This window comes from Apteryx mantelli, chromosome 27, assembly GCF_036417845.1.
Source record: "Apteryx mantelli isolate bAptMan1 chromosome 27, bAptMan1.hap1, whole genome shotgun sequence".
NCBI lineage: Eukaryota > Metazoa > Chordata > Aves > Apterygiformes > Apterygidae > Apteryx > Apteryx mantelli.
In genome coordinates this window covers 7,856,733-7,883,054 of record NC_090004.1, presented here as the reverse complement: position 1 = coordinate 7,883,054, position 26,322 = coordinate 7,856,733, and the positions used below count along the sequence as shown (strand labels likewise).

Sequence of the window (26,322 nt, the reverse complement as noted above, 5' to 3'; positions counted from 1 at the left end):
CAGTTCTGTTCCCCTCCAAACCCAGAGGGAAAAGCTACTTAAGGACACTTCAAACTTCACCACCATCTTGAGACTCTAAGAGACTGTCCCTGGTACATAAGAACATCCCTCTGTCTGTATCACTAATATTTCTGTGTAAGAGGAAGCTAAAAAAACCAAAGAATCATTGATTTTAGGTCTCCAGGAGAACCTGTCTTTTTCTAAGAGATGGCTTGCGTTTTGTGGCTGCTGAAATGTCACTGCAGGAGAAGCTGGAGGAGGAGGGAGAGGTGCCTTTTTTGAGCATATAAAGCAGAGAATAATTAGTACAAATAATGAATGCTGCAGCAGTGACTCACTATGTGAGTCAGAGGAAGTCATTCTCTTAATCCTGTGCTGTGGTACAGCATTGGAGTTTAATTTTTGACCCTCATGCAAGCTGCTGTTTGTTGATTTATTATGTGATTGAAGGGACTTTAAAGCAGCATTTCCATCTAGTGGATTCCAGGGCGTGCTGGGGTTGCAGCAGCTCTTTGGAATGCCTGTGCCGGGTGAGGCGTCTTCCCAGTGCTCTGCTGCTTCACGGCAGGCTCCAGTGACCGTGTGCTTCAGGTCCTTCCTAAAGGCTGAGTCCCATCTCAAGGGCCTGAATCCAAGTGTGGAGGGTCTTAGTCTGCATTACTGCTCACATCTCCTGCTCAAGCAGCATGGTGGGGACTGGTGTTAACCTCAGGTCACTGTTCACCGGTGTTCTCTCAGCAGTGTATTCTTTTCAGGCCTTCTTTCTTGCCTCCCTGTTTTGCTTGCTGGCCCTTAAATTCCTTTCTCCTCTGACCTGGATTTGTAGCAATGTGCATTCGTTGGACCTGTGACACTCAAGGGTTCCTGGCAGTGACAATGCTGCCAGGGATGGTGAAGGGGAGTGAAGCAGGTATCTGAAGGCATCTTCAGCATAGAGCTAGAACAGAAGGGACCTTTTGAGAAATTTGCTGTTCAGTTTGTGCTGCCAGTTACTGAGTGAGCACATTTCTGAAAGAAGCAAAGCCGAATGGGTGCTTCTTGGACTGCTCTAAGGAGCAGCTGCGGGCTGTTTTATGAACCCCTGTGCAGTGCCCTTGTGGTTCTGATTACTTGATGCTCTCGGATCATATCAAGGCCCCTCGGTAAGGATAACCCTTCCCTGTAGAGAATGGGGAAATATCTGTGTGGAGAAGACTGGTTTCCTTGTTTGCAAGGGTGCACCTTTGAAAGAGGTTCTTATCGTCTTGGAATAGAAAGGGCTGAGCATTTTAATTCTAAAAAGGGAGCATGTGCAGAGGTTGCTTCTGTGCTTTTACTGCCACTGGTGGACCACAGAAGTCGACAGTATTGTAAAGCCTATTGCTTTTGTCTCTCCTTCTTCCCTACAGGACGGCCATACCGTGGGAAACCCAGTGACATGTGGGCGTTGGGTGTGGTGCTCTTCACCATGCTCTATGGCCAGTTCCCCTTCTACGACAGCATACCTCAGGAGCTTTTCCGCAAAATCAAGGCTGCCGAGTACACCATCCCCGAGTGAGTAAAGCCTGTCCCAGGGCAGCCCTTCTCTTAAAGCCTGCGCAGGCAGTGCTCTGTGCCTTATTGTGGCAGCAGGAGCTGGAGGGGCTTTGGTCAAAGCCCCTGAGGGTCACAGCAGAAATGAGAACAAAGGCTGTGTATGCAGTAGACACCAAGGAAGCAGTGGCTGAGCTGGGACATCTTGTACAAAGGTGAGAAAGGCCTCATGCTGCTGGGGCAGGGAAGCAACTGCCTGGTTAATTCTGAGGTTTCCCAAGTCAGAGCAGTAGTGGCTCCTGCAGCTCCTGACCTGCGTGCTCTCAGCCTGTCCATCCTGTTGCTGACTCTGCCCGCCTCAGACACTTGGCCAGGTGACACTCAAACTCACCATGCTTTCTCTCTCCCAGGGATGGGCGGGTCTCAGAAAACACTGTGTGCTTGATCCGAAAACTGCTGGTCTTGGATCCACAGCAGCGTCTGACAGCTTCTGAAGTGCTGGATTCTCTCAGCTCCATCATAGCATCATGGTATGTTCAAGAGGAGAAAGACGGGAACACAGTCTCTGGCCTCAAGTTGTATTATTTCAGCTGTCGTCAGCAGACTGCTGCCAAACACAGGAGACCAGAGGACAATCTGAGAGAACTGCAAAAAAGCTTTTAAATCCTGTGTCACAAACATTTCCATTTGGTTGGCAGGTGACATTGGTGGCTGCTGATGGACACAGCCAGAGTGCTTAATGCAAATGCTTATCATTGTGACAAAAAGGTTGGATTTTGTAAAGCAATAAAATTACCAAACAGTACTGGGGCACAGGAGGACCTTTGCTGTTCTGTGCCACCTCTTTCCTCCCTAAATTTGACTTTTAAAGAAATAGGCTAATGGTCAGGAATATCATACATGTACATACAGATGCAACCAAAAGACAGTCACTTCCTACGTGTTTGTAATTAGCCCTGCATTGTCAGTTAAGTAAAATCAGGCACGAGACCTAGAGGGGAAGAAGAGGAGATAGCATCACAAATGGGAACACTACTACATTTGCCAGGTGGGGATGCCTTTTAAGGGTAAAGCTCACTCCAGAACTGGCATGAACCAACTGGGATGAGATTCTAGTAGTATGCGCCAGCAGAAATGGGTCCTGACAGTGTGTGTTCTGAGCAGCCCTCTGTCATCAGCCCTACAACCCTCAGTCTGTGCTGCACAGCATACCCGAGCTAAGTTCTTGTGCTGCCTGTTGAGTCAGCAGTGAAGTCTGTGATTTTTGGAGTTGTGGCTGTTTTCTCTCCTACCTATGCAAGATGTTAGAGTTCCACATCCTGTTTAAAAAAACTCTGGGGATTGTAACATGATTTCCTTCAATGGAAGTTGACTGTGAATTTGGAATAGCCTCCTTTAGTAGCAGTCTAGCAGGCATCTAAACAGCACTGTGCCAATGTAGTGTGCCAGCAATGGCCAGCCAGGCAGAAGTGCTGTGACCAGTCTGTTGGGTGAGGGTGGGGGAGCTGGCTCTGTGCTCTGAGTTTTTAATGCTGTGTTCTCACCCCCAGGCAGTCTATGTCCTCGCTAAGTGGCCCTTTGCAAGTTGTGCCAGACATTGATGACCAAGTGGCTAACCCTGAAAACCCCCAAGAGGTAGGTGTGCAGGACAGTCGGCCCGTGGTGCTGAGGCTGCGTGTGGAGGAGCGGGTGTTCAACTGTGCTTCCTAGGGCCACGTTTCCTGCTGAACCTTTACCCTTGGCACCTGCACACCCTTGTACTGCTTTTCCTTGCCCCTGTGCCAAGCCCATCTGCTATAGAAAGAAATGCTAGTCCCATGTGGCCCCTGAGCTAATGAGGGGAGGATGGTGAGGACCTTGCTGTGGTAACTGCTCTAGGAGGCTGCTGTATCCATCGCCATCTTGTGCAAAGGAAAGGAAAGTCTTATGCTGCTGGGACAGGGAAGCAGAGGGTATCCAGCCAGCTGTGCTGCATGGAAGTGAGCTCAGCTGACACCAGCTTTGGGGCAGTTTGCTCTCCTCCAGGATGCATTCAGTCCCTTGTATACAGCTGAGAGCTTTCACATGCCGGCAAGAGCCAGGAAGTGGTAGCAGCATTGGTTCAGTGTCCCCAGTGCGTTATGTAATGGGAGCAAACATCCTGTTTTCTTGCCAGTGTTATTTCATGTTGGAAGGGATGGCCAGTGACCTCACTGCCTGGGGACGGTCTTCTTGGAGCTTTTGCCTGTGGCGCAGCAGCCAGGCAGGCAGCATTACCTTCAGAAATCCCTTGGCAAGCTCCCCCTCCACTGGGCTCGGGAGGGATGTGAGAATTGTGGTCTAACAGCTGCACTAATTCCTGACTATTTGGCAGCACTGAGGTGAGCTGCACCAAGACAGTGCCTGCAAGGTTTTCAGACCTCTCTTCCTGCTGGCACCAGGGAGTCCTGTGTATATGTTCAGCATCAGGTCCGGTTAAAGGTGTTTTCCTGTGTTAGACTCTAGTTTTCCCGTGGTAGTTCTGGACCATCGGAGGTGAATTATGGCGTGTGTTAAGAGAGCTGCGAGAGGTGCTTGCTGCCACACTTCCATGCTCCTCTAGACCAGCTCAACACAAGCACAACTTGTGGGAGCACTGCTTGTCACTGTGGCTCTGATGAGGCGGTTCTCTTGCAGGTGAAGGTGACTGAGGAGTGCTCGCAATATGAGTTTGAGAACTACATGAGGCAGCAGCTACTCTTGGCTGAGGAAAAGAACACCCTGCATGAGGCCAAGAGCTTCCTACAGAAGCGACAGTTTGGGAACATCCCCCCTGTGCGACGCCTGGGCCACGATGCCCAGCCCATGAACCCTTTGGATGCAGCTATCTTGGCCCAGAGGTACCTTCGGAAGTAGCTTCCCACACATCTGAGAGCACAAGCACCATCCTGCAATCTGCCTTTCACGTCACCTACTACAGCTCAACAGCAATACTGGTGTCCCATGATGGAGAATAATGTAGCAATTCTTCTGAGCTCTGTTAAGGGACACGCACTCACACTCACTCTGGAGGGAGAAGACTTTTGAAAAAGCTAGTTTTGAAAGCAGCAATCTCTTGGCATCTTCTGGAATCTTTGTTTTTAAATCCAAGCCTAGATGACTAATCTGCTTTTAATCATGACTTTGTAATCTACCTCTCTTGTCTTTTTAACCATGCTGTTCTCTGGATCGAGCAAAGCCTGTCAGAAAGGAGAAGATTACCAAGGGTGAAGCTGGTTTGCTGGCACAAGCGTTGCGGCTGTGTGTAGTATGGAGAGTCGGCTGATTGCGTTCCCTCCATATGGTTTGAATAAGCTTAGATTTATCTGGGTTTCTTGAAAGTAAGAATTTCTTGAAACCTCCCACTTCCCTTCATCTGCATCAAATCTTTTTTCTGTTTTTAACATACCACCTGGTTTAAATGTGTTGTCTAACCCTCACTGGCTTTGTGTGGGCCTCAGTGCACTGAGGCCTTCAATAAGCAGCACACAAACAACAGCCCAGTTGCCTGCTATGACTAATCTCTGTTCCTGAGAACACAGCCACGGTGTGAGACAAGAATTGTCATTGCAGACAATCACTGCAAGGATTTAGTCTTGTCCATAGTTATTTAAAGGTTTTGCAGAACTTGGCCCATCTTGGCCTTTGACCTCTCTCTCACCTTTCACTGATTCTTTTAGTTTCATAAGAATATATGATTTAATCTTATTTTTTCAGTAGCTTATCTAAGGTGCAGTTAAAATTGCATTAATTGATTTAGCATTTTCACACTTCATTTGTGGTACAGATATAATATATGAGTTATAATGTGAAAAAGCTTCCCAGAATAATCTGCCTAGAATTAGAAAGGGGCTGGCTGAAGTCTCTACTGTATTTGTTCTCTAGCTTATCTTGCCATCCCAGTCTCACCATGTAAACCTGGGGCTTCCTCTGCTGTCCCAGTGTGGTGCTTAGGCTGGAGAAGGATGTCCCGGTTTGTCACCTAATGCCACTGGAAGAGCGTTTTACTGTGTTGAGAACAGGAAAGATTGTTTCTGAGCCTCATTTTGTGAACTGGATGCCTGTCTTGCCAGATTAACTGTTCTCGCACAACGATCCCATGGCTCACAGTGCCCCATCCAGATTTCCTGCTCAACTCGGAGGTTTTCGGATGCCTCTGTCCCCTGGTCCTGGCCGGCTGCAGCATCGGGCCCTGCAGCAGCAGCATCGGCTCTGACCGAGGAGAGCCGGGGTGCTCTGAGCTGGGGGCCGTGAGCCGGCCAGGTTTGGCACAAAGGGAATGTGCTAGCAGGGATGGGAGAAGCTGCCCCAGCCTTTGCCCAGTCCTAGGGCTAGGTATATGCACTGGCCCCGCTTTTTGGGGTCAGCTTTACCACCATCAGCGCTGCTTCTCACAGCAAGGGGTGGCACCTCCACCGCCAGCTGCCCTACCTGTGCCCCTCGCGCTGGCCTGGCACAAATTACTCCTTGCTCTGCCCGTGGGCGCAGGCAGGGAGCGAGTAGCAGATTTATTTGTAGCTTGTTGCCTTCTCTTGCCGGAGGCTGGGGAAGCAGACTGCATCTAGCGTATTTAAACCTACGGTTGTCTTCTGGGGGGACTCTGGGAATGGACATATAGGGGTTGACCTGAAACTCCTTGGCAGCGTCGGGCATTATGTTCTGCCTCTGAACTCGCCAAAACAAATTGGCCGCCTGCAGGCAGTTAATCTGTGAACACTAATACAGACTAGAACAGTTGCACCAACCCCAGCCCGCTGAGCCAGTAGCCTGAAGTCTTAGCCTTATTTATTTTTCGAGATGATAGCTCTGTCCTCACGCACCCCTGTGCAAAGCCGTTGCCCCTCTGGTGCCACCAGCAGCGCAGCGACACCGGCCCCAGCGCAGCCCCTGGGGCCGAACCCCGGCCCTGTGCCGGGGGGCCGCGGCTCCTTGCGCCCCGGCCCCGCTCTCGCCATTGGGTTTTCTCCTGCTCCTATCCCCAGCCTCGCTCCCTTCCTGCTTTGTGCCCCCCTATCCCCCCCCCCAAAGTTAAAGCAATATTCTGGGGACGCCGCGAAGTTGTATGATAGTGAGTATTCTGGCAAAGGAGCAAGCGCCAGTAAATCACATTCGTATTCAAGCAAACTGGAAAAACACGGTAGTGCATGGGAGGGTTTGAGCTGCTTGACCTGGTTTCTGTGGTAGCGATGTATGACATGCTGTAGAAAAGGATCCTATTGTAAAAAAAAAACAAAAAACAAAAAACGGAAAAAAGTTTGTATAAAGACATTATTTTTGTACTACATCGAAACTACTCCTGCATGTCGGCAATAAAACTTCATAACGAGAGCTGAGGCGCGCAGCGACCACGGGGGGGCGGCGGGCCGGGGCCGGGGCCGGGGCCGGGGCCGGGGCCGGGGGGGGAACCGGGGGCCGGGCCGGGCCGGGGGCTGCGGTGCGCGCGGAGCGGCGCCAGGGGGCGCCGGGGGACGGGACGGGCCGCGGGGGGCTGCGGGGCCTGCGCTGCCCCACACTGCCCTGCCCCACATTGCCCTGCATTGCCCTGCTCTGCCCCACACTGCCCCGCGCTGCCCCACACTGCCCTGCATTGCCCTGCTCTGCCCCACACTGCCCCGTGCTGCCCCACATTGCCCTGCATTGCCCTGCTCTGCCCCACACTGCCCCGCGCTGCCCCACACTGCCCCGTGCTGCCCCACACTGCCCCGCGCTGCCCCACACTGCCCTGCCCCACATTGCCCTGCATTGCCCTGTTCTGCCCCACACTGCCCTGCTCTGCCCTGCTCTGCCCTGCATTGCTCTGCTTTGCCCCACATTGCCCTGCTCTGCCCCACACTGCCCCATACTGCCCCACATTGCCCTGCATTGCTCTGCTCTGCCCCACATTGCCCTGCTCTGCCCTGCTCTGCCCTGCATTGCTCTGCTTTGCCCCACATTGCCCTGCTCTGCCCCACACTGCCCCATACTGCCCCACATTGCCCTGCATTGCTCTGCTCTGCCCCACATTGCCCTGCTCTGCCCTGCTCTGCCCTGCATTGCTCTGCTTTGCCCCACATTGCCCTGCTCTGCCCCACATTGCCCCGCATTGCCCTGCTCTGCCCCACATTGCCCCACATTGCCCTGCTCTGCCCCACATTGCCCCGCATTGCTCTGCTCTGCCCCACATTGCCCTGCTCTGCCCTGCTCTGCCCTGCATTGCCCTGTTCTGCCCCACACTGCCCTGTACTGCCCCACACTGCCCTGCTCTGCCCCGCATTGCCCTGCATTGCCCTGCTTTGCCCCACGCTGCCCTGCCCCACGCTACCCTGCCCCAGCTGCCCCATGCTGCCCCCGTCCCCGCACATCAGGGCACCGTGGGCAGCACCGGGCCGAGGCGGCGGCTGCGGGGGGAGCTGGGGGGCCGAGGGAGGGGGCTGAAGGCGGTTGCTCCTCTCCCCCCCCCCCCAGGAAGGCTCGGGGCCAGGCCCACAGTGGGCTCTGCCGCACGAGACGAGTGCGAGGGGTCTCTGCTGCCTCCTTGGCGGCCCTGGACGGTGCTGAGCAGGGGCCCCGTGCAGCCGCCCACGCAGCCCATCACCGCTGCATCCCGTCCCGTCCCACCAGGCACGGGGCCCGGCACGGGGTGACAGCATGAGGATGCAGGGGGGAACTGAGCCGCCTCGCTCGGGGTGTCCGGCACCACCGGAGCAGAGCAGGGTCGCCCCCACGCATCCCAAATGCCGGGACCACGGCACGGCTGCTGCACGGCTCGGGGCTCCCCGGGACGGGCGGCACTGCGAGCTCGGCCGCATCCTGCCCCGCTGCAGCTCTGCACCGCTGCCCCGGGGGGGACGTCGGGGCGGCAGGGCCGCACCGCGGGGTCCCGGGGGAGCGGGCGAAGCCGCGGCCCCGCGCGGCGGCGGCGGGATGGAGCTGCCATTGGCTCCGCCGCGGCAGCGCTGACCGCCAGCCTCCTCCAAACTATTTCCTGTTGCTGCCGCGTTAATGCTAAACAGACCTTTCTCTCTCTCTCCCCTCGCTCCAGCCGAAGTGCAGCCGGCTCCGGCCACCGCGCCGCTTCCCGCCCTGCTCCAGGCTGCCCGCACCCCCGGCCCGGTGAGTACCGGCCCCTGCAGCCGCCCCGGCCACAGCGAGCGTCCGGTGGCCTCGCGGCATCCCCAGGGGCCCCAGCGCCCCGCGACCGCCCGCCCGCCCCATGGCCACCGCGGGGTGTCACGGCGCTGCCTCGTCCCCTGCTCGAGGCGCTCCGGTGCTGTGCCTGGGCACACGGGGCTTGGTGCTGGGGGACAGGGAATGGGTGCTCGGGGATGCGGGACTCACTTGGGGACACGAGCTTCGTGCTTGGGAACGCAGGGCTTGGTGCTTGGGGACATGAGACTCAGTGCTTGGGGACATGGGACTTTTGGTGCTCGGGGACATGAGGTTCAGTGCTCAGGGACACGGGGCTCCGTGCTTGGGGACATGGGACTTGGTGCTTGGGGACGCAGGACTTGCTCCGGGACATGGAGCTCAGTGCTTGAGGACATGGGACTTTTGGTGCTCGGGGACATGAGGTTCAGTGCTCAGGGACACGGGGCTCTGTGCTTGGGGACATGGGACTTGGTGCTTGGGGATGCAAGACTTGCTCCATGCTTGGGGACGTGGGGCTCGGTGCTTGGGGACATGAGGCTCGATGCTCAGGGACGCAGGATTCAGTGCTCAGAGACACAGGACTCGGTGCTCGGGGACGCAGGACTTTTGCTCTGTGCTTGGGGACGCAGGACTCGGTGCTCGGGGACGCAGGGCAGGGTGCTGGGGGCTGTGCCCACTTGCACAGCCGTGCCCCATGGTGATGCCCCTCTCGTGCCACCCAGGCAGGGAGCCTGGGCGCTGCCCCGTCCCCAGCAGTTGGGGACAGCCCGGGGGGTCACCTATCCCGGCGCACGGCGAAGGCCCAGGCCTGGCTCCCTCTGGCCTTTCCCTCCGCTGGCTCCCAGCCCCGTCGCGAGGCCGTGCACGCTCCAGCCCCGTTGCAGGGCTCGCGGAGCAGCCGTGGCCCTGCGGAGCTGGCAGCGGGGGTGCTCCATGCGGGGGGGGGGGGGGGGGGGGGGGGGGGGGGAGGGGGGGACGGTGGTCAGACCCTCGCGGGGACGGCGCTGACCATATTTTGGGGTGGGGGGCGCCCTGGGGGGGGGGGGGGCTCTGCCCCAGCCCAGGCGCATGCCACGGCCCCGCTGCCTCTGTGCACGGGGAGGACCGGACTGTCCAGGGACGGTTCTGCTGATGTGTCACATTTTCTGCATTTCTTTCCTCATTCCTCCCTCCGTGGAGACGTTTCTGGGAAAAGCGCTCTTCCCCGTGCCAGAGCCGCGGATGCTGCATCACCTCCGGCCCTGCCCCGCTGCCCGGGGCCGGGGGGGCTCTGTGCACTGCAGGGGGGGGCAGCGAGGGGCCGGGGGGGGGGGGGGGGGGGGCTCTGTGCACTGCATGGGGGGGCAGCGAGGGCCCGGAGGGGTCCCGGCAGCGCCGGTGCCCTTTGCACCACTGCGCGGCCCTTTTGTCCCCGCGCGGCGGCCAGCTGCCCCGGGCACCATGTGCAAACAGCGGGGGCTGGGAGCAGGCGCCGTGCCCACGGCCGGGGCCGGAGCGGAAAGCTGGGCCGGTTGCAGCGGCTCCACTCGGTGCCGTGTCCCGCGGGAAGGGACATATCCTTCCTGGCCTGCAGGAAGGACAGCGGGGCTGGCCGCCGCGCTCAGCCCCGCGGCCCCTCGTGTCGTACCGTCCGCCCCGCAGATGCAGCGTGCCCGGTGCCCGCGGCGGCCCTGAGCGCCGCCGGAGCAGGATGGAGCCCCGTCAGCGGGCGATGGAGCTGCTGAGCAACAGCATGGCTGCGTACGCCCACATCCGAGGTGAGGCGGCGGCGGCTGGGGGGGCGGCGGGCAGCCCGGGACCCCGCGGCGGGCGCCGGCCGGACCCTCAGCCCCTTCCCTGTGCTCGCAGCGCACCCCGAGAGCTTCGGGCTCTACTTCGTGCTGGGCGTCTGCGGCGGGCTGGTGCTGACCCTGTGCCTGCTGGTGCTGCGCCTCTCCTGCCGGCCCCGCGCCCGCCGCCCGCCGCCCCGGCCCCGCGGCGGCGACGATGATGATGAGGACGATGAGGATGATGATGACGACGACGAAGAGGAGGACACCGTCGACCGGGCCGCCTCCGAGTCGCTGCTGCCGGCCACGGAGCTGCCACCGGAGAGCCCTGGTGCTGGGGACGGGCCGCTGGCCGTCAACGTCTTCGCCTCGGCCGAGGAGCTGGAGCGGGCGCAGCGGCTGGAGGAGCGCGAGCGCATCCTCCGCGAGATCTGGCGCAACGGGCAGCCCGACCTGCTGGGCACCGGGCGCCTGCACTGCTTCTGAGCCGCCCCGCTGCTGCCGCCACCGCGCACGCTGAGCCATCGGTACGACCGCCGCGCCGCCCGCCGCGGGTCCTGCCCCGAAACATGGTGCTTTTACAAACTCTGCGGTGCCGTCGAGGGCTGCGGGGGCTCCGCGATGCCCCGGCGCGGGATCCGGCCGGACCCTGCGGACACGTTCCCAGGCCGCTTCCCTCCCCGGCGAGCCCCCGCGTTCCCGCTAAAATTAGCCCTTTCCGGCACCGCCCGGCCCCTGACCTGGCGCCGGCTTGGGGGGGGGGGGGGGGGCAGCTCTTTCCCAGCGGAGCGGCGCTGCGCCGGCGCTGCCGGGCCGGGGGTGCAGGACCCGCTCCCACAGCCCCCCAGCCCCCGGCCCCTGGCAGCCCTGCAGAAATAGCTCCTTCCCAGGCCAGTCCCCCGCGCCTCCAGCCCTAACAGGATCCAGATGTTTTCCAGATGTTCTCCCAGCCCCACGCCGATGGCGGGACGCCAGAATGTGCCGGGGCCCGTGTCAGCGCTGGGAAAGGGAGTGGGGGGGGGGGGGGCGGAGGCGGCGGATGCGGGGCCCTGCCCCGGCTCTGCTGTGGGGCCCCAGCTCCGCACCCGGGACGCGGCCGGAGCCACCGGACGCCCGCGCTGTGGGGCGGCCCTGCCCTGACTCCGGCATGTCCCGCTCCCAGTGGCAGGGCCGGGGGGGCTCCCGCGCTCCCCAGCAGCACCCGTGCAGGGCTCCGTACCCAAAATACTTTATTTTACATGATATTTATAATAAACAGGGGTTGCCAGCCATCCTCGGGGCGATGCAGATGTGGTGCTGGGGGGGGGGAGGGTGGCGGCACCGCCGCCAACGCCGCGCGGCTCTAGCAGGGCAGCGCCGACTTTACCCGCTCGATCTCCGCCTGCAGCGCCTGGCGCTTGGCCCGCTCCTGGCACAGCTCCAGCCTCAGGTCCTCCAGGTCCCGCCTGCAAAGCACCGCGCCGGGCAGCCGCGGCCACGGCAGGAGCGAGGCAGCTCCCTCCCGGCGCCCGGCACTGGGACGGCTCCGGGCTGGGACCCCGCTCCCCATCCCCGCTCCCCACTCACAGGTGCTGGGATCGCATCAGGTCCACCAGGATGTGCAGGGAGCGCACCTCCGCCTTCAGGTCCTCCAGCGCCTGCCGCTCATCCGGCAGCTCCCGGCCCCGCGGCGGGACGGGCGCCTCCGTGCCCGGCGCCGCCGCGGGGAGATGGGAGCGGGGCGGCATCCCGCCGGGCGGCCGCTCCTCCTCGCCATCGCGCGGCTGCAGCACCCAGAGCCGCTGGTCCTGCCGGGCCGCCGGGCGTCAGCGCGGGATCCCTGCTGGACCCGACCCGAATCCCGGGAAACCCCGCACGACCCAGGCGGGCGCCAATGCCGGCGCTGTGCCTGGTGCATCTGCGCGGCCGCACTCACCACCGGGAGGCTGGGCAGCCGCTTGCCCGGCACCCTGGGGCGCCCGGCGGTCGGGTGGCTCAGCGGGGCCGTGCAGACCTGCAGGGCGCCGAAGCCGTCGGCGTCTGCAAAAAAAGGCAGCGTTGGCAGTGGCACGAGCGGCGACCGCGCCGGTGCCGCATCCAGCCCCGCCAGGCCCCACCTGGGTCGCTGGCCTTGCTCCGCTCGCCGTTGGGGACGCAGGGCCTGGGGACAGTGGAGAGGGGTGAAAGCCGGGTGCCGCTGTGTGCCGGGGGCTCAGCACGGCGCCGTCGCGCAGCCCCGGCACAGGGCGGCCGTGTGCCGCAGCTGCACCGCGTCCGGCCATGCCTCTTACTTGCCGGGGGCCAGCTTGGTTTTGGCCGGGACGGGGGGCGCCGGAGCCGGTCTCTTGGCGGCGGGGAGCTTGGCGGGCTCCATCCTGGCGGGGGGCTCTGGGGGGAGGCGGGGGTGAGCCGGGGCCCGGACGGGCAGAGCTGCTGCCGGAGGCGCCGCCGGGGCGCGAGGCCGCGCGCTGCCGGGGCAGGAAGCGCTTCCTGCCGAGGAAAACCGCGCGACACGGCCCGGCGCGGCACGACACCGGCATCGGCATGGCGGGACCTGCCCCCCCCCCCCCGGCAGGATCCGGCCCCGCACGGGGGACCCCCGGCCCCGGCACTCACCCGCGGGCTTCCCCTCCTCGCCGGGCTCGTCCTGCGCTGCCTTCGAGGCTGCGGTGGGAGCAGAGCGGGCGGTGGGGCGCTGGGGACGGTCCCGCCGCCCTCCCCTCTCCCCGGCACCTGCGGCCGCCGCGGGCAGCTCCGTCCTCACCGGGAGCGGCTCCCTGGGACCTTGCCGCCGCCGCCGGCACCGTCCCCGGCTCCGCAGCCTCGCGGGCGCTCCACCTGCCCCAGACTCATCCTCGCTGCAGCCGCTGGGCCGGGCATGAGGGCGCGGAGCTGCTCCCCAGCCCGATGCAGCACCGTTCCCGGCACCGGCTGTGCCCCCAGGACCCCTTTCCCCGCTCCGCAGCTCCCTGGCAGCCTCCGGAGCAGCCCAGGCCCTGCGGCATGGCTCCGGGGCGCAGCGCGGCCCTGTGCCGTGCTGGGATGCGCCGGGATGCTCCGGGATGCCCCAGCCCTGGGCGCGGGTCCCCCAGCGCCCGCTGCCCCCGTCCTACCTGCCACGCGGTGCCGGCGTCAGCCGCCCCGGGCGCCGCAGCCCCGCGCCCGGCACGTGACGCGGGAGGAAACCGGCTCCTCGCGGGGAAGGAAGTCGGCGCACGGAGCGCCGCGGCCTGGGCCCACGTTGCGGCCCCCGCGCCCCACGCGGCTCCCCCTGCCCCGCGCCGGGGACGGCCCCCCACTCACCTCGCTCCACGTCCCGGGACGGTGCCGCCGGCTGCAGCTGTGGGACAGCGAGGGTGAGGACGGGGACCCCATGCGCCTCCCGCGCCAGCGCTGCACCCCGGCACCTCCCGGCACGGCCCCGGCGACGCAGGACTTGGGCCCCGCGGAGCCTGCCGGGGTGCAGGGTCCGGCCGTACCGGCCCGCAGGAGCAGGGTGGTTCATGCTGCCGGCCACGCGCATCCTGGTGCTTCACGCCACTCACCGCAGGCACCAGCGGCGGCAGGAGCTCCACAAAGTTTTTGGGGAAGAGGCCTCTCCGGCGGCGGCACTGCCCTTCCCACCAGCCCTCGTCCTCCGTCCGCTGCAAGGCAGGGAGCGCTCGGGGCCGCCCGGCTCGGGGTGCGCGGCCAGGGCGCCGGTGCAGGGTGCACGGCGCAGGGTGCATGGTGCACAGTGCAGGGTGCATAGCGTGGGGTGCATGGCACGGTGTGCATGGTGCAGGGTGCATGGTGCAGGGTGCATGGCGCAGGGTGCATAGCACGGGGTGCAGGGTGCATGGTGCAGGGTGTGGTGTGCATGGCGCAGGGTGCAGGGTGCACGACGCAGGGTGCATAGCACGGGGTGCAGGGTGCACGGTGCGGGGCCCAGGGCACGGGCCAGCCCCGCGTGGCCTCACCATGCAGAGGACCTGGACGACATCTCCCTTCCGCAGCCGCAGCTCGTCAGGCAGCGCCGGTGCATAGTCGAACAGGGCCCGGCAGAGCTGGGGCTCCCGGTCTGCACGGTGAGGAAGGGACAGGGCTGGTGGGGACGCGGCTGGCAGAGGAGGGGCAGCCGCTGCCCCAGCACCCCCACTGCACGCAGCCCCTGCCCCTCGCCGCCCTCAGCCACGGCCCGCGGTGCACGGGGACACTCACACGACTCGGGGGGCACAACGGGTGCGGGGAGCGGGGCCGGCGGCCGCGGCTCTGCCTGCAAGAAGAGACCCGTTGGCATGGGGGGCACGAGGGTCCCCAGCTCCTGCCTGCACCCGCAGGCTCGCAGATCCCCTGCCCCGAACCGCCTCCAGCGCGGGGCTCTGGCACTCACCTTTGCCTCCGGCACCGGCAAGGGCTTGGGCATCTGCTCCCAGCGCTGCGTCTTGGCCTCGCTGTCCAGCGGGCGTCCGGCCACGGCACCTCTGCAAGAGACGGGGTGGCTCCCCGCCGCGGCCGGGCCCCGGCACCGGGCACCCGCAGCCGAGCGGCACCCGCGGGTGCCGGTGCCCCAGCGGGACGCCCTCGCCCTCCGCTCACCCCCCGGGCCGCGGCACAGCCCTGCACCACCGCCGCCCCGGGAGCGCGTGCTGCCCCGCGCGGGGCTGCCCCTGGGGAAGGGCGCCGGCAGGCACAGTGACGCCGCCGCGGGCTAGCGCCTGGGAGCAGGAAGCGGCCGGGCTCGCAGCGGGGCTGGGAGGTGGCCGGGGATATTTCATTTCCTCGTCAGAGTCCGGATGAGACGGCAGGTTTGCAGCACGGCCGTGGCAGGGCGCCGTGGGGCCGGGGAGGGAGGAGGGGACCCACAGAGCCGCCCCGCCGCAGCCCAAGCTGCGGGGCCGGGAGGCAAGGGGGCCGCCGCAGCAGCCCCCGCGGCTCTGCCCGCTGCAGCGGGGCCCGAGCAGGATGGAGGGGACCACGGTGCTTCCCGCTCTGCCGCTGGGGACGAGCCCGAAGCAGGCAAGGTGGTTTTGCGGTCGGTGGCTGCAGGCTGGAGCCCGCGGGGCGCAGCGAGCGTGCAGTGGCCGCAGCGAAGGAAGTCACGAAACCGCCACGCGGAAACGGTTAGGGGAAGGGGAAGGGACTGAGAGCGGCGGGGTGACAAAACAGCCAGGCCGCCCTGGCCTCAGCGCTGCTGGGGAAACCGAGGCAGCCAGCAGTTAAGTTTTAGGCTCCAGGAAGGCAGGAGTGACCAGCCACACTGGATGCCCCCAGAAGGCTTCAAATACAGCAAAACCCCCACGTGCTGCCCCCATCCCATGAGGAGCCACTTAGGCAACCGCCTGGGCTGAGCCGCCCCAGCACAGGGCGCAGCGGGGCGACAGGAGACCGTCCCAGCCCCAGGGAAGGGCCAGGGCATCGGGCTACTGAGGCACCAAATCCCCCCGGGCGCCCTTTGCATCCCCCTCTGGCTCTGGCACTAAGGGCAGAGAAGGTGGGCTGGGGGGAGCCGAGGTGTGTGCGTGCGTAGGGTGGCAGCAGCTAAGCTAACAGCGAAATCGGGAAGGGAACAGCCCACGGTGCAGTGTAGGCTGCAGTTCTGGCTTCTGACAAAAGACCTGCACCGGGTAGCTGCAGGATTACAGAGGAAGAAGGGGGACAGGGGATGCATCGCTGCGTGCCCGCTGCTGCCTGCCTGCAGCCTTCAGTACATAGGGGAAGCGAAAGCTAAACCACAAAGGGTCCGAAACCCACAAAACACAAGCCGACAGGGTTCATAGGGCCACACTGCTGCAGGTCCTTCGGAGAACGCAAGTGCCTGAAAAGGGTTATTAGTGATATAAGGGGCATCTCTCGCACCTTCATATTCAGCAAGTGGGCCTGGTCACTATGAATGTCTTTAAATTAAATCCCTTTGACCTGGTAATATTAAACCTAGGTAAAAGGAAGGAGGTGGCTGCTGCTGTTTGTGCAACTGGCCCAAGGATGTCTCATGTCAGGTGGTAATTCTGTGTTAGCGATGGAGCTTTATGTATGTTGTAGACTAAAAAGTGTTCCTTCCTTGGGTTTACTAATTTGAGCTGAGGGAACAGTGTCTCAACTTGGCTCAAGGACTCAAATTCAAAGGGGAAGGGAAATATGAACCGTTAACCCACACTGCTGCCTCCACTGCTATTAGCTAACACTATTAACTAACACAAAGTTAAGCGTGCTTTTTTGCAGTGTAGACAGATCCCTAAATCAAGCACAAGCTCTGCTGCTGGACACACCTAGTATCACACTTGTAAATCTCAAGCAGCAAGGAGCTAAGCGAGCGCTAACCTTCCTGTGAAGTGGTGGCAATGGAAAAACAGTGGCTGACAGACTGACACCAGCAAATGCAACGACCAGGCCACTCGGCTACAGTCGACAAGCATTCAGGTTTAGTGGTGGCATACAAGGGGCTGCCTGGAGCCTTGATCTTCAGGGAGGAGTTCAGTTTTAGGGGATGCATGCAGCTGTTCTTCCTATTCCTAAGCCACAAGTGTGATATGCAATCCCTACTTCAAGAAGGGGTGGGGAATCTGGCCCAGGGCTGTATCGTTCCCTCCCTTCCCCCAGGCAATTACTGTTAACAAAGGGGTTTAAAAGGTCTCTTAAATGCTTAGAAAACAAGATTCCTCTCCTCATCCTTAGAGGATACTGGGATTTACCCTAACTGTTGCCAGTCAAGTAAGCTGCAAGGCTCCGCTTCACTGCTCCCAAGAGACAACTAACAATGATTCAGGTAAAAAAAAGTTTAGCTTTAATTAGTCACTAACTTAGAAAGCAGGTATGCTAATGATAAAAAACAAAAAAACCCCACATAGTGCCTGGTTCTTGCATCTACCAGTAACACACTACTGATACCAGCTAAGGGATAAAAACTGCATCCTTTCAGTTATCACACCTAAACACCTCCTGAAAGAGTAATTGCAGGTAGCCTGTTACTACACTTCCTTATTTGTGTTGCAATGCCAGTTTTTCTACTTGCTTCAAAGTGCAATATTCCATACCTGGAGAGCCATACAAAATAGCAGCATCTCGATCATTTCACCAGGAGGGTAACTGCTTGCAATTGCTGCACTTTAACAGCGGAGACAACCCCGCAGACACCATTTTGAGCTTCCTCTTTCATCGCTGTCACCTAGTCCAGTTCTCTTTCAGGACCATCGTGTTTTAAAGTTTCCCTTCACAGCAGCTCTTCTGCAATTCCACACTGGTGCTGACTACAGATGTTTGTTCCTTTTGGCTTCACCAATTAATTCAGAAGGCAAATGTCTGGTGACAGAAGCAGCCCCAGACTCAGAACACAAAACAAAGCAGAATTAGACCTACTACTTATTTTATTGTATTTTATTTGCATAAAACAAACTTCAGGGGGTTGCTAAACAGGAACTGTTCAAGTCAAAACAAACCAAACTCTAGTTGGTGTGTGGGGGGGAACAGCACAGCAATCCTGGGGAAGGGAAGGCAAAGATGTAGGGGACAGGGAGAGCGGTGTCCTTACAACACGTGCACACTCAGCATTGGTGCATGAACATGCCTCTCCTCCTAAGAAGGCTCACTGATTCAGCCAAAGAACTATTTGCAAACTTCTTCAGAATATTTTTTAAGTAGAAGATAAAAAGAAATACACTGTAACTGCCATCCTTAACCATCACAGGAAGGATTTGCCTTTTGTTTTATAAAAAGATTAATAAAAAATATTGAAAAATTCTCATCTCCTTTTAAATTTTTAACCTAGTAGAATTCTGAAGTTTCTTAGAAAACTATGTTACCTTGGAAAGAGCACTCAAGTTCACAACCAGCTGCAAAGAGGATACACAAAATGCCTACAAGCAGTTTGGGACTCCAGCACACACCAGGCCTAACAGTGTACACACTAAACAGTGGTGGAGAGTAGGGTGTAATTTTTTTTTAAACCATGCTAATTTTGTTAACTTTCAACATAAAAGAAAAACAATGTTTTTTAAAAGGCCCTAAACTCAACTGTTACATTTAAAAAAAAGTTAAAAAAAAATCATAGCAGTTTGGTCCCAACAAGTTAACATTTAGATGTTTATTCACATGCTTCATTGTTTTCTTATTTATAAGAACCAAAAATAGTTTCCAAAATTATCATTTAATTGATGTTACTACATACGTAAAGGCCTAAAATAAGTAGAGTATGAATTTAAAAAATTGAATACACAATAGGGGAGAAAAATTTAAACTGGCGAGTTAATCCCGACCTCTACTATTTCAAATTATAAAAAGAGAAACAAATGTCAAGACTACTGGGTTAAGATGGGCACAAACTGAAATCCACATTGTCTTCAAAGCCTGTTACCAAAAAAAAAAAAAACCGACCATCCAATAAGGTCACAGACAAGAGAAAACCCAGGATCTCACCCAGTACTTGACCTTATTCAGTCCAGAAGGTAAGTCTTTGGGAAGGTATACTCCATGAGTGGATCCAAGCATAAATGATTTGATCAGTTCTAGTCCACACTTAGGGAGGCTGAGCTCTGAAAATGCAGTTAACTTCGGGATTGTTTCAAAGCTCCTCTCTGGGGCTCTGTTCAGCACTTCAGTGTCACCCTGACAGTCTCCAGCACTGGTGTGCTGAACCCCCTCACCCCTGCCAGGGCTCTCTGGAAACATGCAGACACTGAGGCTATTCAGCAGCTGACTGTAAGTTGTCCTTTTCCTCTCTGTTTTCTGTTCCACTTTCGTCATCTTCAATTTCTCCTTCTTCCCCACTGAATTTGTCATGGGCCCACTTGGGGCTGGTGCTTGATTTTCTGAACATGAAGCGACCTCTTCCTCTAGGGAAAGCTCCCCGACCACGGCCTCTGTTCACCCACTTTTCAGCACCTTCGCCCTCTCGGTCATCATGCTGCACAGGAAGAAGCCAATGCCATCAGATGAAACAGACTGACTGCTCTCAACATAACAGGAGCAGGAAAACTCTAGTTTATTATATGCCTCCCTGCAGATCCCCATATTTATGCCACAATGAATAGTGCCATCTAAACAGAAGAACTGGCATGCTTTGGAGAAAAAAACGAGCTGGATGGAAACAGGAGTGAACAATGGCTACACAGGCTTTCTTTTTGTGCAAGCCCATCTGTCCTTTTCTGACAGGAAGCTCTATGTAATAGCTAGGGGTGGGCAGGGGACAGATATCTAGGCCTGGAGTGCCACTGGTTGGTTCTGCAGCGCCACAGTTTATATATTCTACGCATTTCCCCTTTACTTTCTTCCCAATCAAACCACTTGGTGGCTTCAGTCATTATTGCCGGGTACTCAGGGATTTCAGTAACACACACAACTTTCAGGAATGCTTTATATGAGGTAAGGCAGATACAACCTGGTAACAAGTTGAACCATGCTGCTGACCTCAAATGGATCCATTTTTATATGTAAAGTGGCAGAGTAGAGACTGGACACCAAAAGCAAATTACAATTTTGCTTTTAACAAGATCAGAGCACAGGGAAAATTCAAGCTTTCTTGTTTGAGGTGCAAGACTGAAATACTGCATTATTTAATGAGAAGATTAGGGATCTCAGGCACTCCAAATCAGGAGGAGAAAGTGACTTAGTGCCTACATTTTAAACTACCCTTTCTTCAAAGAACAGTCATTCAGACTGGACTCTTCTGGACTAATGCATATTAGTATGGAAGGCTGCTACCACAAGAAATAGAAGGGAACAGTACTAACCCATTCAGGAAGTGGACTCTTTATGGGGATAGAAGAATCCAGAAATGTAGGCCATCTGCACCACAGACTAACAGATTTAAGCTGTTTTTCACACTACTGTGAAACATGTGGTCTTTAATTGGCCTTTAGGATTTTATTTAATGGAAAACTATTCTACAATGAACAGAAATAAATTCTTTTTAACTGTGAGTCAGAAACTTCTGAGGAAGTGTCATGTGAGGCCTTAAACTCCTGGATTAATTTAATGATAGCTTGTGCTTTCGCCTCTAAAAGATTTCAGACCAGATTCACCTAGTGTTCATCAAGTTTCAGTACTTCAGACACATACCAAGTAGTACTTCTTGCTCTTGGGTGTGTACTCTGGATCCCATTCCTCATCTCTGTTTCGCTTCTGAAAGTCATTGCTGCCACCACTGCTGCTGTTATTGTTGCCTGAAAAGTTGCCTCTGCCCCAGCCTCTCCCCCTGGCTCTGAACTGCTGCAACAATAAGAAATGGAAGAAAAAGAAAGGTTATGGTTAGGACCAGGGTGGTTATGACCAGAAGAGCCATTTCAATTGCCTAACCCAAACTGACTGATGCACATTATGCCGCTCATCAGGATTGCTGAGCAGTCACTGATGTGCAAGAGCTTCCAGGCTTGATTTTGCTCAATGCATCTTGGGTTCAACTGCCCAGTCTATTCCCAGCACTGTAGTATGCTCTCCAGATCCTGCATTCGAAGTTGGGAGTAATCATATTTTGGCTCATCATCCACAAGCAGACAATGCCCTTGGGGTTTCTACTTCACAGTATGCTCTAATTGTGCAAGAGCAGTACAAAATGGCCACTTTGACCATTTTGGGAACTGATACTGGTGGCAGGGGGAGGGGGAAGAGGGGCTGACAAAAAAAACTTACAAAGGTCCCTCTAGCTCTTCCTCTCTCATTTGGACCAGTGAATTCTTTAGTCCCAAGTCGGGACTTGTCAAAACCCGTGGTGCTTTCCTCCCTCTCCTCAGTCTCTTCAGGATATTCCTCTGCTTTGAATGAATGAGAGGACCGCGAAGACGACGAACTGGATCTGGATCTCTCACGTACCCTTCGGTGTTTCCTGTTTCAGTGACAGGAAAGGGAAGGTGAGGGGGACAAAGAAGTTAACAACTCAGCAGTGAACTACAGAACCATTTCGTTATCACTCCCCTATTGATGTAACATTTGCCTTCTACTATGAGAAAGGAAAGCCATAGTAACAGCTCAGGATCAGCTAAAACCTGCAGATCTAACAGGTCCCAAGCCCTCTTCAGCAAGACTGGAAACACAAAGGTGTTTAAACCATCTATTTTGAGATAAGCATGCTTTTCAGATCAGCACTATTTCTCTTCTTGGTATCCTTTCTCCTGGAGAGGCACTGACCTACAGAGTTTTAGTCAAATGGAAAATTAAGCTAATAGCAAAGGATTAAATTAACCTTAAAGCAAAGTCACTTAAACATAGCTGTTCTCTATGACACAGTAGGAAAAAGAAGGAAAAGTAATTCACCCATCATGATACACGTAGCCTTCTCATTTACATTTAACTGTTATTCAGTGTTTCAGATAAAGGTATCAGGAATATACAACCTCCACTGGTGTAGTTATGTCAACAGGCATACAACTAGGTATATGTGACGCTGTCTCCAATCATAACAGCAGAGGCATGAAATACAAAAGAAATAGCTCTTAGTTTACTACATACTTTTTCTTTGAGCTTTTGTGAGTTTTCTCAGTTTTCTCAGCTGATCTTTCCCTTGAGTGACTTGAATCTCTTGAGTCCACCGATTCTCTTGATTTATCGCGTTTAAGATCTCTTTCCTTATGTTTTTTACGGCGTTCGATATCAAGGCGCAGGTCAACAGGGTCGTCCTTATATTTCCCTTCAGCCTACAAAAGCAGGGAAGAGGAAAGAGTTTAATACAAAGGTTTACAGTGCACCAGTTCAGCACCACTACTTTGTTACTGACTGCACAGACTTCCGGAGAGCAGTAGTTTATCTGAACACTAATCAATAATCCATTCTAAGATGTGAAATATTTCACTATCAAAATCAGTTTTTATTTCATAGACTTCAGCTTTCCTTTATATCTCAGAATTGTAGCATGAATAAAATGTCTAAAGTCCTGTGGATATTTGTTGCCGAACAGCAGCATGCTCACTATCCTGCTGACAGACGCCCTCAAGCAGGGTGGAAGGAATTTTAATCACCAGGTCTGAAACAGTACATAAGGAGAAGCAAAAGCACTTGGAGATACCTAAGACAGTGATTACTGATCAAAATGGTAAGAGACAGAGGCCACAGAAATGCAGCCGTCATGTTTATTTAGAAAAATGCCAACATCTCACAGATCCTTTAATATGTCTGTCAACGAGATTTGCTCTATGGCAGACATTACCTATAGCACTTCCTCCTGCTCCATCTCCTCCCAAACTGGGAGGCACTATATGAAAGATGACAAGAAAGCATCACAGAAGGAGGTACGTATTTCTTTCCGTACATCATCCTAGCAAGTCTACTAATGCAAGTTACCTGGTGCTTCACAAAGCAAAAAACAGCCAATTGTATGAAGACAATTGAAGAACTAGGTTTTTTTTTTCCTTCAGTTAATTAAAAATAAATCAGGTAATGCTTGCTTAGAGTTCTATTGAAATTGCTGCTTAAATACAGCTTAAAATATTTTCTTGAGAAAATGAGAACAGTTATATTACCTGCATATACTCTAAGACCAATGGTACTTAGATGAAGTTTTGCCATGACTGCACATACAAGAGTAGCAAATTCACAGTGGCTGTGGTTTTGACAAGCATTCAACTGAGTAGCAGTACTTTTGCAGGAAGGCTGCACAGTGTTGCTGGCAACAACATACAGCTTCCATGGCTGCGCTCAGTGATCGCTAATTCAGACTATTTACACAGTACTATTCTTGGGAACTGTATGACTTGCTATGCAACATACATCAGATTAATTGTCTTGAATTAAATACAAAGGATTAGTAATTCTCTAGCTATTAAATTTTTTTACTTACATGAGTTTCTAAACACTTTTTTGTTTAAATAAAAATGTCAAATAACGCAGGAGTGGGAGCAGGCGTTTTGTTTTGTTTTTTTGCTCTTCTACTTTCCCCAGGCAAAGAGCTTTAATTTCTACTCTGAGAACAAAACTGCTCCCAACACGATGGATGACAGATAAGTGACAAAATCAGCAGCAGCTCCCTTATGTGGTACAGCAAACACCTATTTGGGTTTGTGAGGGCACGTCTTTCACGGAAGGCTGGCGAGCTGTTTGGAAACCACGTTTATAATACACTCTGCCAAGCTGAAGCTCAGAGTTCAGGCCCATCAAATCCATCTCACCATCGTCCATGTCAAGCCACAAGTGTGTTTGGAAAAAATCGAAAACAAATATGAAACAAGTAAGGTTTCAGCAGGACTGTTTAAAATCTCTTCAATGTTCAACGTAAATATGTATGAAGGTGAATAAACAAAGGTTAAAATCCCAAACATTTTACGTTAAGCCACTTTTATGATTGTTTACAGAGAGTTTAATGGCTTAACATTGTTGTACTCAGAAAAGCCAATACACTAAATTCCAAGTGGTCTGGATCTACTAAAACAGGTGCTGAATGTTAAAGTAACAGCAATCAACAGAAATGGTACAGTAAGTTGTTAGAACAAAATTTATTATCTGCTTAATAGTGTATTTGGTTTAGATAAGTATTTAGTTTTACTTTCCTCTTTTTGACATGCATGTCTTTTTGAAAACATGGTTGGAAATATCGCGTGTATACAATTGATTTAATAATACTTACAAGCAGAAAAATATCACAAAAAGTCTCTTCTCTCATCATGGGCACTTGTTCCAAAAATCCTCTTATTTTTCTCAAGCTCACCTCAATTGACTTTGGGGTCATTTACCATAGTCTAACCACTTCACAAAGGTTGTTGATACATTTTTAATAAAAATTAACCCTTTGTAGTTCATTTTTAGAATTATGCCCATCCTTAAAAGAAAAACACAAACTTAAGTAGAGAGTAATTTAAACAAAAACATCACTGTTAAGTTCATGCCCAATGCACTCATTTTGTTGAATTAAACTAATCAGAGTAACAGTTCACCTTGAAGCCAGGATCTCTGGAAGTTTTCGCTTCCTCTTGAGAGAATCCATGTTTTCTAAAAGTACTGGGAGAAATATCTATCCTCCTAAAAGTAAAGAAACACAAAGATATCATCTTGTCCATAAGAATAACATGAAGTTTTTTGATCAAATGTCATTTTAAAGCAGATAGTTCAAAGTTTCCAATGGTACTTAAAATTCCTCATTTGACCATTTTTGCTGAAGCTAGTTAGATACTGCTACATAGGTTTGTGAATAGTTTTGTTGATATGAAACTATTTTTCAATAAATAACTGTCAGAAGTACTCTTTCAGCTGTAGACAAAAGGACTAAGAAAAGTAAAAGGAGGGATGTGACAATGAGAAAAAGAAAGTTAAATGTCTTTTTAAAACCAAACTTTATAACACCCAAGTAATTCATATACACAATACAAGAGCATGGCAACACAACCTAAAAAAAAATTCATATCCCCATATGCTTACTCAGTTACATTAGATGGAATTGCAACAGCTTACTAAAGGATAAGCCTTTATGATCCAGAATGTTAGGCATTCAGTCAAATGCCAGACAGACATCCCCTCTCCCACAAAAAGCAACTTCTATCCTTTATGGATTTAATGACTTCCTTAGCTGCTCTTGTCAGAGGCTGGGTAGATTAGACATAACACTAACATTATGATTGCTGTATCGCACTACTTTCTTAACTAGATAATGATACATGTCCATTCATTCTTAGTCTTGATTTATTCCAGAATTATTCCAGAGTTTAGGAGAAGAAAATATGAAATATCCCTGAAAAATTAGACACAATCCAAAGCACCACCAACCTGTGGATTTCAGGGCTCTTTTTGTTTTTAGCTGCATCTTGTTCCATTCCTTTCTTTAGATATTTTGTAAAGCGTTCATTCAGTGTCATTCCTGAAGACCCAAAGTGATGTTCTGTTGGGGGTTTGAGTGAACAACGTCACATAATTAATACCATTTTTTTAAATGTGAAAAAGCACATCAGTCCTACATCTTGGTCAAATTCATAAGGATGCATGCAACTCACAGGTGACAAGCTCTAACTAATGCTGTTGACAAATAAGAACCACTCTTTTGAAATTAACAGAGTGGAATCTCACTTTACAGACATGATTTAATCGTATGTAGACAAATTCACTAGAATATACAAATTCTAAGTCACAACCGTCTCCCTGAATACTATTCAGGTAAAAGCAAGAGTGCCTCTTCTGACTTTCCAATTTCCTTTACATATCTTCCTCAAACAGGACGGTAAGACAATACACTCATCAGGTTTGTGGAGGACATCGAATTGGGAGGAGTGGCTCACATGCTGGAGGGCAGGGCTGCCCTTCAGAGGGACCTTAACAAGCTGGAGGAATGGGCCAACAGGAGACAATACAGAGTTCACCCAGGATACAGCGGTCCCATGCATTGGTACAGGTTGTGGATGGACAGGCTAAATAACAGCTCCAACAGAGAAGGGCTTGGAGATCCTGGCAGGCAAGCTGAATGTGAGTGAACACATTCTTACAGTGACGAACACCATCTACAAACTGGACCATATTAGCATAAGCATGGTCAGCAGGTCAATAAATTATTCCCCTCTGTTGGCACTTGTAAGGATGCATCTGGATATGGGCTGACTTTTGGAACCTCTAGTGCAAGAGATATCAAAACCGGAGAATATAGCAGAGGATCACTAAGATGATTAGGGGGCTGGAGCATGTGACACGAGCAGAGGCTGAAAGCGGTTTGTCTAGCTTAGAAAAGAGAAAGCAACAGAAAGCTAAGGGGAAATTTAATAGCTGCAGTCTTCTACTACCTAAAGGAATTATAGAGAAGATAGGGCCAGACTCTTCCCAGAGGTGCATGGTAAAAGGACAAGAAACAATCATCACAAGGTACAAGAGAAATTCTAACTAGATATAAGGAAAACTTCCCCCCCCACACAATTAGAGTGATTAGACACTGGAACAGGTGCCCAGGTGCTCTATATCTAAGTTTTTCAAAATTCAACTGGAAAAAGCCCCAGGCAATCTGATCCAACCTGGAAGCAAGCTCTGGTTTGAGCAGGAGGCTGGACTACATCTCCAGAAGTTC

At 54.4% G+C, this 26,322-nt stretch overlaps 4 protein-coding genes across 9 annotated transcripts in view; 2 read left to right on the top strand and 2 right to left on the bottom strand.

The window, feature by feature from the left end:
* The window catches only part of STK40 (serine/threonine kinase 40), a 30,541-nt gene extending 23,706 nt beyond the window's left edge, over positions 1-6,835 (top strand). For both annotated transcript variants that reach the window (XM_067311440.1, XM_013950430.2), the window contains exons 9-12: positions 1,389-1,533; positions 1,923-2,042; positions 3,063-3,147; positions 4,168-6,835. In XM_067311440.1, the coding sequence (XP_067167541.1) occupies positions 1,389-1,533; positions 1,923-2,042; positions 3,063-3,147; positions 4,168-4,386 (569 nt within the window). In that variant the 3' untranslated portion in view covers positions 4,387-6,835. The remainder of the gene's footprint in view (positions 1-1,388; positions 1,534-1,922; positions 2,043-3,062; positions 3,148-4,167) is intronic.
* A 1,630-nt stretch (positions 6,836-8,465) lies between these two features.
* On the top strand, positions 8,466-11,677 carry EVA1B (eva-1 homolog B). Its single transcript, XM_067311561.1, has 3 exons — positions 8,466-8,601; positions 10,279-10,394; positions 10,486-11,677. The coding sequence occupies exons 2-3, from the start codon at positions 10,328-10,330 to the stop codon at positions 10,890-10,892; spliced, it is 474 nt and encodes a 157-aa protein (XP_067167662.1). The 5' UTR covers positions 8,466-8,601; positions 10,279-10,327; the 3' UTR covers positions 10,893-11,677.
* SH3D21 (SH3 domain containing 21) lies at positions 11,619-14,882 on the bottom strand. 2 transcript variants are annotated; one of them, XR_010886454.1, is made up of 9 exons: positions 14,758-14,882; positions 14,586-14,640; positions 14,345-14,445; positions 13,931-14,029; positions 13,689-13,725; positions 12,677-12,773; positions 12,322-12,546; positions 11,973-12,193; positions 11,619-11,851 (listed from the first exon to the last, which is right to left on the bottom strand). XR_010886454.1 is itself a non-coding variant. In XM_067311560.1 (7 exons), the coding sequence occupies exons 1-7, from the start codon at positions 14,788-14,790 to the stop codon at positions 12,673-12,675; spliced, it is 474 nt and encodes a 157-aa protein (XP_067167661.1). In that variant the 5' UTR covers positions 14,791-14,882; the 3' UTR covers positions 12,517-12,672. The 2 variants fall into 2 exon arrangements, 1 of the variants encoding a protein (XP_067167661.1); XM_067311560.1 differs by lacking the exons at positions 11,619-11,851; positions 11,973-12,193 and adding an exon at positions 13,002-13,049 and having other exon boundaries at positions 12,517-12,773.
* Positions 14,883-17,723: 2,841 nt separating this feature from the next.
* Positions 17,724-26,322, bottom strand: part of THRAP3 (thyroid hormone receptor associated protein 3) — a 34,573-nt gene continuing 25,974 nt past the window's right edge. For 3 of the 4 annotated variants that reach the window (XM_067311609.1, XM_067311608.1, XM_013950418.2), the window contains 6 exons: positions 25,044-25,155; positions 24,218-24,302; positions 21,804-21,988; positions 20,988-21,180; positions 20,418-20,567; positions 17,724-19,263 (listed from right to left, as the gene is read on the bottom strand). In XM_067311609.1, coding sequence (XP_067167710.1) covers positions 19,042-19,263; positions 20,418-20,567; positions 20,988-21,180; positions 21,804-21,988; positions 24,218-24,302; positions 25,044-25,155 — 947 coding nt within the window. In that variant the 3' untranslated portion in view covers positions 17,724-19,041. The remainder of the gene's footprint in view (positions 19,264-20,417; positions 20,568-20,987; positions 21,181-21,803; positions 21,989-24,217; positions 24,303-25,043; positions 25,156-26,322) is intronic. The other variant, XM_067311610.1, reaches the window with a different exon arrangement.